At 39.4% G+C, this 9070-nt stretch overlaps 1 protein-coding gene and 2 non-coding genes across 4 annotated transcripts; 2 read left to right on the top strand and 1 right to left on the bottom strand.

Moving 5' to 3' along the window:
• Window positions 1-1627: 1627 nt before the first annotated feature.
• Window positions 1628-8650, bottom strand: LOC123972483 (ceramide synthase 2-like). Of its 2 annotated transcripts, none has more exons than XM_046051998.1 (11): window positions 8514-8650; window positions 7761-7931; window positions 6015-6132; window positions 5652-5770; window positions 5435-5492; window positions 5197-5247; window positions 4310-4402; window positions 3933-4061; window positions 3011-3120; window positions 2726-2879; window positions 1628-2556 (listed from the first exon to the last, which is right to left on the bottom strand). In XM_046051998.1, the coding sequence occupies exons 2-11, from the start codon at window positions 7925-7927 to the stop codon at window positions 2338-2340; spliced, it is 1218 nt and encodes a 405-aa protein (XP_045907954.1). In that variant the 5' UTR covers window positions 7928-7931; window positions 8514-8650; the 3' UTR covers window positions 1628-2337. The 2 variants fall into 2 exon arrangements, with proteins under 2 accessions (XP_045907954.1, XP_045907955.1); XM_046051999.1 differs by having other exon boundaries at window positions 7761-7928; window positions 8514-8617.
• trnar-ccu lies at window positions 2014-2086 on the top strand. Its single transcript has one exon. It is a non-coding gene; the product is annotated as a tRNA-Arg (tRNA).
• trnar-ccu lies at window positions 4808-4880 on the top strand. Its single transcript has one exon. It is a non-coding gene; the product is annotated as a tRNA-Arg (tRNA).
• Window positions 8651-9070: the final 420 nt, after the last annotated feature.

The raw sequence follows: 9070 nt of genomic DNA, 5'->3' as shown, positions 1-9070 counted from the left end.
TACCTATCAAGATGTGCTACCTAGTGGTTCTGCGCATGCGTATGACCCACAAGCGTGGTTTGTTTCCACGCCCATAAATCTGTGCAACTTTGCAGTTGGGAATGCCGTCGAGAAAGTAGTTGATCGTCAGTAACATCCTGGTAACATAAAAAGAAAAATCATTATTAGTCTATCAGAATACACTACCCCTGATATCTTAAATAAAAATGGCATAATATAGCATTTCAACATGCTGATGGTGAAGGGGGATGGTAGTGAAAGCAGTATTTCCCATAATTTAGATTATTATCAACGCTGACCGCAACATATTGATTTTGTAATTTTTTTTACTAGGCGTTTTTAAAATACTATTTGACTGAGGAGCTGTATTGAGAAGCATATATTCGTGCAGCACCTTCTCGCACGCTCCCTCTTTCTCTCTCTCCTGAACACTACTGCACAAACCTGTCCAAAGTAGAATACCCCCCCTCCCCCGCTGTCATTCTGTGGGAAACACCGGTAAGTAACTAGTAACGTAACGAGAAACGTAACTTGTTACTTTTATCACTCAATAATAAGTAAAGTAATAATATTACTTTTTTAAGGAGTAATAAGTAACTAGTAATATATTACAATTTCTGAGCAACTTGCCCAACACTGCCAGTTAATAAACACTACGTGGAGCTAGAAAATTGATCACGTGTTTTACTGGAAAAGGCGTTGCTTCACGCTTATTCACGTAACGTTAGTGTAACTTTAGTTACATTTCATCAGACAAATAGTACGTTTATCTAACCTACCTCTTAACGTTACCTAAATTGAGATTTATTATATTAATCTTATTATAATTAATAAGTTTATAATAATCTTATTATAATTAATAAGTTTAGTCTTACAACATATTTTTATTCTTTGGCGTTCTAGTCAGTCTAGAGACATTCACGCTTATCTGTCCCGATTGCTTCATATTTCCATCCATCCATCGTCAACCGCTTATCCTGCGTTCAGGGTCGCGGGGCTTCATATTTCTATTGTTTAATTATTGCTGTATGATTCTCTCTCTCCCCTTTTTAAAACCTCATTGATCTGCTTTTGTCGTTGCATTACATTGTACATCACTTTATTCAACAGTGGTTGTTTATAAATGTGCTTTATAAATAAATTAACTTGACTTGACTTAATGACATATTTATATGTTACACACATCCATTACAGGTTACCACAAACGTTTCAGGATGGTACCCAGACTACATTTCATCCTAGTTCTAGTCACCAGATGTCACTGTGGTACCACAGTCCATGTGTGGTAAGAAGCTGTACAGCATAATTTCAGTATCTGAGTATTGCACTATTTCATGTAAATGCCCATTATAAAAACAGATCTATAACACATGCAAAATAGCCTTAACGTAAAACATTAACACAATTACAACCACATTACAATCACAACAATTACAATTCTAAAACAATGAACAAACTTATGAAACACAAAAGATTAACGGTTTACCTTTTAGTTGTAAACTGACACAGAACCTGTCTAATGATGGATGTGAGGTTCATGATTTAAAAGAGTTGGGGGTGACTTATGAGTATAATTCTACCGAATCAAAAACTATTTCAATGTCTTAAATCATCACATGAGACAAAGTAAAATTATGACTTTATTCCCTGCATTAAAATATCTACTGCATGTAACAACTTCATTATTTTACAATAAAAGACAAGCACTTCTGTCTATACTTGGTGTCACATCAACTACCTAATATTTGTTTTGATATTGGGCTATTACAATCTGTTTTTTTTGTTTTCAAACATACGCTTGGTGAATTCAATGACAAACAGTGTAAACAGTTTGCAGTGTTAACTGCAATGAATAAAAACATCAGGCAGGCATCAAACACCTTCATGATTCCCTGATTTTACTTCACACACACTACATCCCAATCCAGAGGCGATGAACTGAAAAAGGTTTGCAGCGTCAATGTCACTGCCACTGCAGGAATTATACAGTCGTGCGATTCTGCATGCTCAGCAGCCCCAGTGGCCTAATGGATAAGGCACTGGCCTCCTAAGCCAGGGATTGTGGGTTCGAGTCCCATCTGGGGTGTGTAGCAGAGTGGCGCAGCGGAAGCGTGCTGGGCCCATAACCCAGAGGTCGATAGATCGAAACTATCCTCTGCTATAACATTTTACAATGACTAATTAAACTCTCGCCACTTGTCTAAAAGTGAAGCACAGCAGTATGGGCATACAGGAACTGTAGTAAAGAGAATAATATCACTTGATTTGTAAACATTGGCTTGTTTTTGTTTTGACACAGAAAAACTGGGACTTTGTGTGACAAAATTCATCAAGACTTCACTGAGCTTTACGCATTCTGCCAGATACAGATGCCCTGTGGTTGGTCAAGTTATTTAGGACACAACTGTTGGTCAGTAAAGACAGTTTGGAGTTCATGGTGTCTTTACTTTTCTCCCAACTGCAATCTCCTCTTTCATCCACATTTTCCTCTCCTCCTTTGTCGTCCTCTTCCTCTTCAACCTCACTCTCTTCATCACTGCGTTCATCTTTTTCCAGCTGGAGACAGAAGCAGACACAGGGTTTAAACATGTATGACAAAGATGAGAAACTATTTTAATCTTGGACGTTGAAACACATTTAGGAATTGTCTTTCCATAAGAAAGCCACTATGCAAGGATTGTTAATGTTAGTTAGAGTTTATTTCAACTTTACAGCTGGTTCTCACCTTGCCTTTCAGGAATTTATAGACCATGCGTAGGATTAAACCAGCCCAGTAGATGTGAAGAGCCTGCAGCACCATCAGCAGGACGTTGAAAAAGTAGTAGCCGGCAAAAGGTTCAAACGCTTCCATGGACAGTACAAGGGTGGTATGGAGGATTCTGTAAATAATCAAATAATTGAAGCAATGTTGAAAAAAGTGTTTCTGACAATGGACTTATGAGTCTTCCATGCTACATTAAGTACAGTAGTTAAACATTTTATCCACAAAAAGAGTAGGAGTAAACCTCACTTGCTGGGGAAAATCACCAGTCGAGTCACAAGGAAGACCACAGCAAACACAACAAACAGTGTGTCACACGTTTTCCTCCATCCAGTGCCGTAGTTGAACATCTTGGCAGACTGCAAAAAGATCAAATGATTGAATTGTTCAAACAAATACAAACCATAATTGGAACTAAATGTGAAGCGACCTCGCCACAGTGAACAAAACATTAGTGAAACATTATGCAAAAAGAGTCAATGAGCCAAGATCAGGATAATATATAAACGTGTCTTCAACAAGGGAAAAGTAAACAAGAGCATTTGTGCTTGATGTCAGCTGATGAGCCCGTAACATGAGCAGACTTCCACACAGTGCAGGCCACGGCTATGTACTGTATATTTTAAATGTTCACATGTGTTTGCCGTTGTGTCCTTTCCTTTAGAATCCAGCACAACTTGGGTTTTATCGAATTTTCTTTTTCGTTTTTCATGTAAACAAAACTTACCTCTGGCTGCTGAAGTGCTTTAAGCTATCAGGACTCAGTCACAGGATCTGTCTGCTGAAATAAGTTAAGTATCCTGCAGGCTACTACGCAGATATCAGTCCAGATACTTGTTTTCTAAGAACAGCCTCAAGCACAGTGTGAAGCTTTGGCTGTTCACAAAGACAGTGTTTCTCACTTTGTTAGGGCTACAGAGGCAGGAAAGTGACCAATGTGAAGGTGAATCAATCTTGACGTGCCCTGAAGAGATTCATTAAATGTGTAAGGTCCCATTTGCCAGTTTGACTACGGCCCTAGAGTCTGAATAGATGACATGGGACTCTTAATGTAAATATTGTTGTTGAGTCACCAAGGTTACGTTGAAAGCAGCATTGCCCAGGGATTTGCAAAAACAAGTCTAATTTATCCTTTTAGCACAGTGGGAGAGTTTGTGAGATTCAAAGTTACCTCGAGCAGGATGTCAGAGGAGTCATGAAGCAGCATGACCAAGGTGCCGACGCGAATGTAGTTGGCACAGTAGGAGAAACTGAGCAGGAAGATGGTGGCCAAATGGTGGATCACCTGCTCTTTAAAATCCTGGCAAACCAAACATATGTAGAATATCTGTCCTTTGTATGTCAAAAGATGAATTTAAAGTACTGCTCTTATAGTCACTTATTAACTATGTGTTAGTTGAAGTTCCTCATTAAAGCAGAAGTGCAAGCCATCAAATACAAAATATGACCAGGCTGAAGCAAATGTAAGACCTTGCATCAAAAGAGCAAATGTGTTGTGTGCTATGAGGCAGATGAGAATCACGAATGAATAAATGTTGAGGTCCTCACCTTCCTCTTGATGTCCACAGAGATCCGGAGGAGCAAAGAGCCATAAAAGCCCAACTCTAACATGTAGTACCAGTAGTGAGCTCTCTCCATGGGCTGTGGACAAAACAGTACTCAAAAGTCAGTAGAAAGGGAATCTAAAACAACTGGACATTTACTGGTGGCACCAAAAGGAACTCTCTATGGAAGGATATCAGTTTCAAATATGAATATTTGCTGTTTTTAATGGAGTTTTCACTCATAGTAAACTGAATATCTTTGGGTTTTTATTTTTGATTGGACAAAACAAAACTTTTGAAGACTTTACCTTGGGCTTTGTGAAATTGTGATTGTCATTGTCCATCACTTTCTTAGGCTGCAGTGTAGGCTACATTTTAATTCACACACAGACTACCATCCCTTTCCATAGACAATGAAATCAAAAAGGACTGCAGTGTCAGCGTCAGCGTCACTCCCACTAAATGAATAATAGACAGTGGTGCGACACAGCATAACGTAGCAGCCCCAGTGGCCTAATGGATAAGGCACTGGCCTCCTAAGCCAGGGATTGTGGGTTCAAGTCCCATCTGGGGTGTGTAGCAGAGTGGCGCAGCGGAAGCGTGCTGGGCCCATAACCCAGAGGTCGATAGATCGAAACTATCCTCTGCTATGTTGGCTTTTCACAGTGATTAAACTCATTGTGAAGGAAACATATTAGGCCATCACTGTGTGCTTGTTTTACGTTTCCTCCTTAAATCAAATTGAATCTGTTTCTTTCAAACTGAGATTTCACTCGGACTACCCCTAAGAACAGATCACATTTAACAGATTCCGCTTGAAACAAGGATATATGTTATAATATAGGAGGTCAGACACTGGTTATCTGAAACAGTGAGAACTAATGTTTTCACCTGAACTGGATACTGCCTCCAACATGCCCTGCAGTCCCAGAACCACGGTCTCTGTAGAGAAAAGATAAATACTGTTTTAAGAATAAAGCCGCACCAGTAGAAATGCACAACATAATGAATTACATGAATTGTGATATTAATAAGCTTTGATTCGCTGACAAGTTGAATTTCTTAGCAAGAATAGTAGTGTTTTGTTACTATGATATTACTATAAAAAGGGTTTTAAACTCATACTTACATCAATCAAGCAAGTCAGTCCGGCCATGAAGGCTGTGAGGTAGAAAAAAAACCTCCAACTGTGAAATAAAAGACTTGACATCAGATATTTTGAACGCTTGAACAAAAGGTCCTTTAAAATCACAAGGGGTTTTTGCAGTGGGTGGTGAAGGAAGTGTTCTTGAGGGAAGTCACCTGTAAATTGAACAATGAAAGGGTTTTGGAGAGAGAGCACTTACGCGGCTTCACCAAACTTCTTGGTTTGACAGGGCCTGTCTTGGTTCCTGCGAAGTCTGAACCAGGTCTCAATCTGCCTCTGGGTTTTGCCACACAGCGACATCAAACTAACAATTTCACTCTGAAACAACAATGGAAGGGAGAAATCGATGACGTGGGGAGGGATGGTGCTGCATTGATTGCAGATGGTTCGGTTTTTTGCAGTGTTTTTCCAGGAACCAGGAAATGTTACCATCACCACACTCATATTCCTCTGCGTTTTTCACACACATCAAGAGGAAGCAAATGCTTAAAGTGAACATTTGAGAAATTTAAAAACCCATCATCTTGATCCTTTTTCAGTGTTCTTAGATTTTTAGACTAACTTGTGTTGGCTGTCTGCTCCTCTGGGTGTAAAACGACTCCAGCTTCGGGGACAGCGCAGCAGTCACTTGTAATCTATTCTTCACCCCCAAACATCTGGCCATGGGTGGGGCAAAAAACCTGAGGGCAATGAAAAACAAAGAACATCTTGATGATATAACATCCAGTGTGGGACAGTCAGGGTGCAAGCCTGCGGTTGTTTAGCCATACTTAGTGTACATATTAAGCCATTTAACAGTCAGTCCAAACTAACAAATAAACACTTTAGAAGGATAACTGAATGCTATAGTGTATATACATCGTATTTGTTACGGCAGGTAACAAAGCAGTGTGTGCCTATACATCCTCAATATATGTACGTATAGTATTACCACTATGCCTGACACATTTGTATTTAACCTCTTGATGCCTGAATTTATTTACAATAAAAAATAAATTAGGTATGATGCAAAGAAAGAAACTTAGGATTACAGCACAAGAAACATTCCCGAGAGGTGTGAAGAAGTGGAAACAGGATACATGTAAGAAAAAGTATACACAGTGTGCTAAAATGTACTGTATTTGCAAAACCAATAGTGCAGTTTTCTGATATTCCAGATCACAGTGAAACAGTAAATTCAGTGTAATTGGAATAATATGAGCAGAACATATAAACATATACCTAATATAATAAATAAGAGATAAGATAATAAAGCAGCATAGTATTGGAATCATGTAATGACATTTATGACACATTTAAACTAAGTTCAAAGAGCCTTTTCATTTCACAAACTCTTCACTCCTGTGAACAGTGAACAAACTGGAGATTTAATCAACCATCAAAATTCCTCTCTGTGTGTGTGTGTGTGTGTGTGTGTGTGTGTGTGTGTGTGTGTGTGTGTGTGTGTGTGTGTGTGTGTGTGTGTGTTTAAAAAGTGCCTACGAGGAGGCTTGTTTGCACTCATAACAAGCCCACTGCAACGGTCACTTGGTCTTTACTACCTACAGTTTCTCTTACACATTTTTGCAAGTCAGGCATGTGTTTCCTTAGGTTTTGTAAATTAAGTTCAAACTGAAAATCATCATCTGATGAAAAAGCCTTCCAAGCAAACTGAATTTGGTCTAATTTCAAATAACTAAAAGACTGTGGGGACTGGACTCTTTGTATCACAGTTCTCTGTGTTTTATATCAAACTCACTCTCCCATACACATCACTGTGTACTTTATGATCTATGGTGACAGCAGCATTGATATATTTTTATTTACAAAGCTAAACTGTCCCTCACCACAGCTATTATGATTTTTGCCCCACTAGAAAGAGTGGGATTGATTTTCCTAAACTTGTATCTGTTGTCCCTTGTCTGTTTTCAACATGCTCTATTTTATTATTTGTAACCTTATAATGGCATGCTATCTTGTTCTCTCTCCTGTTAATGTCAAGGGACTTCCTGGTTAAATAAAGAATAAAAAAGTAAAAACTGCAATCCTCTATTTAGGCAAGACCATTTCTATTTCTCTCCCCCTCTCTCAACATCAAAAAATACTGGCTTTTTCAATTGTGATAAAAATAAAAAAAACTTAAGATGATTGTGTTCCTTGAAGGAGGAATGTAGGTAGCCTATCATTTCAGGTCAGGCTGTAGGCTATAAGTGTTTCATTGTCAAAGCAACACACCAATGCAGAGACAACAATGGCCCTTCCTTTAAAGCCTACAAAAACAACCCATCACCCTGATCTTCACAGAACAAAGAGAGCTGTTGTGTTTTACCTCTCAAACACGTAGCGCAGGGCGACAAAGCCCAACGCGAGGGGCAGAGCTATGAGAAGGTCCTGGGGCTGAGGTCGATCAGAGTCCGCCAGCTGGTCCATGTCTCTCCAGGCCACACCTGGAGGGAGCCAGTACTCCTGCCGCCAAACGTCAGGCAGTGTTTCCATTCTGCTGCGGATGGACAGGCAGTGGCGAAGAAGAAAAAAACACGGTGAAGATGGCACAGCCCAAGTGAATCTCTTGTTTGTTTGTGTCTTTGTGTGTTAGCAGGCCACAGTAGGCAGGACGGCACGTGAGAGCGAGAGATAAAAAGAGGAGGCTACGACACAGATTATGAACAATAGTGTAATGGGCTATCTGCCACATCTGATCTTGGGCTCAACAACAAAAATGGCATCAAATGATGCATTACCAAGTTACAGTAAAGCTATAAACAATATATTAAGTTTAACATCCTTTAGGGATGTTAAACTTAGCCAACAATGCCATAAAAAAAAACATATAAGTTGTTTACAAAGCTAGGAAACAACAAATGCCCTTCAATAAAAGTAGGCCGACACAAATACCAGAATAAAATAAATTCCACAAACATACAGGTCTATATGGGGAACATATAACTGTTAGGCTATACTATATCTTGTCTAAGTTGACACTGAAAAACAAACAGCGCAGCTAGAAATAGGCTTTTCAGAATGTAACACACCAAGCTGTGGTCAAACTGTTGAAAGAAATGCACTTAGAACAGAAGCTCACCTGGTGGCAGCTCTGTGGAAATGATGAACTGACCAATCCCGAGGACAGAAGGATAAAATCCACCTTAAACTGCTAATTTGTTTCAGCCTTTTATTTGACTGGTGATGCCCCTACGTACTGTTCAACCCTCAAGCCAGAAAATAAGCGAATCGTTCACTGGACACACTTCAGGTGTCAAGTTAGCCGGGACAAAGAGAGGCTGCGGCTGCTAATTTCAGAATAATAGCCTTTTGGAGAGACCGTTGCAAGTTGTGGCCTAATTGAGTTTGCAAATAAACCTGTCAGTATTTCTTTTCTAAAAGCACTTTTCCCGAAGACGCAAAACACAAACAATCAAGTGCAAATAACTTATGGGCAATCACTTTAATTGTTATTAACCCATGTTGCTCCACAGTTCTGTACAGAATCCACAACAATTATTGCTGAAGGTTAACGTAGGTGTACCTTTATTCTGAAGGCTTCCGGTATTCTCTGTGTTTTTCTAACTAATCTAAGGATGTAACTTGATGGTTGAGCCGTGCGGCTAATGAAACACCTGGGGCGTCTCTTGCTCAAAG

The sequence above is a fragment of the Micropterus dolomieu genome, linkage group LG06, assembly GCF_021292245.1.
Source record: "Micropterus dolomieu isolate WLL.071019.BEF.003 ecotype Adirondacks linkage group LG06, ASM2129224v1, whole genome shotgun sequence".
NCBI classification, from domain to species: domain Eukaryota; kingdom Metazoa; phylum Chordata; class Actinopteri; order Centrarchiformes; family Centrarchidae; genus Micropterus; species Micropterus dolomieu.
Note: the sequence above shows the minus strand (reverse complement) of the source record. Positions and strands in the feature narration are given on the sequence as shown.

Excerpts from the sequence above, each read along its gene's own strand:
- LOC123972483 (XM_046051998.1), bottom strand. The coding sequence starts at position 7,927 with ATGGAAACACTGCCTGACGTTTGGCGGCAGGAGTACTGGCTCCCTCCA. Across the intron at positions 4,403-5,196 it reads GGAGGCAGTATCCAGTTCAG|CCCATGGAGAGAGCTCACTA; the intron begins GTGAAAACATTA and ends TTTTGTCCACAG. Across the intron at positions 4,062-4,309 it reads CTGTGGACATCAAGAGGAAG|GATTTTAAAGAGCAGGTGAT; the intron begins GTGAGGACCTCA and ends TTGGTTTGCCAG.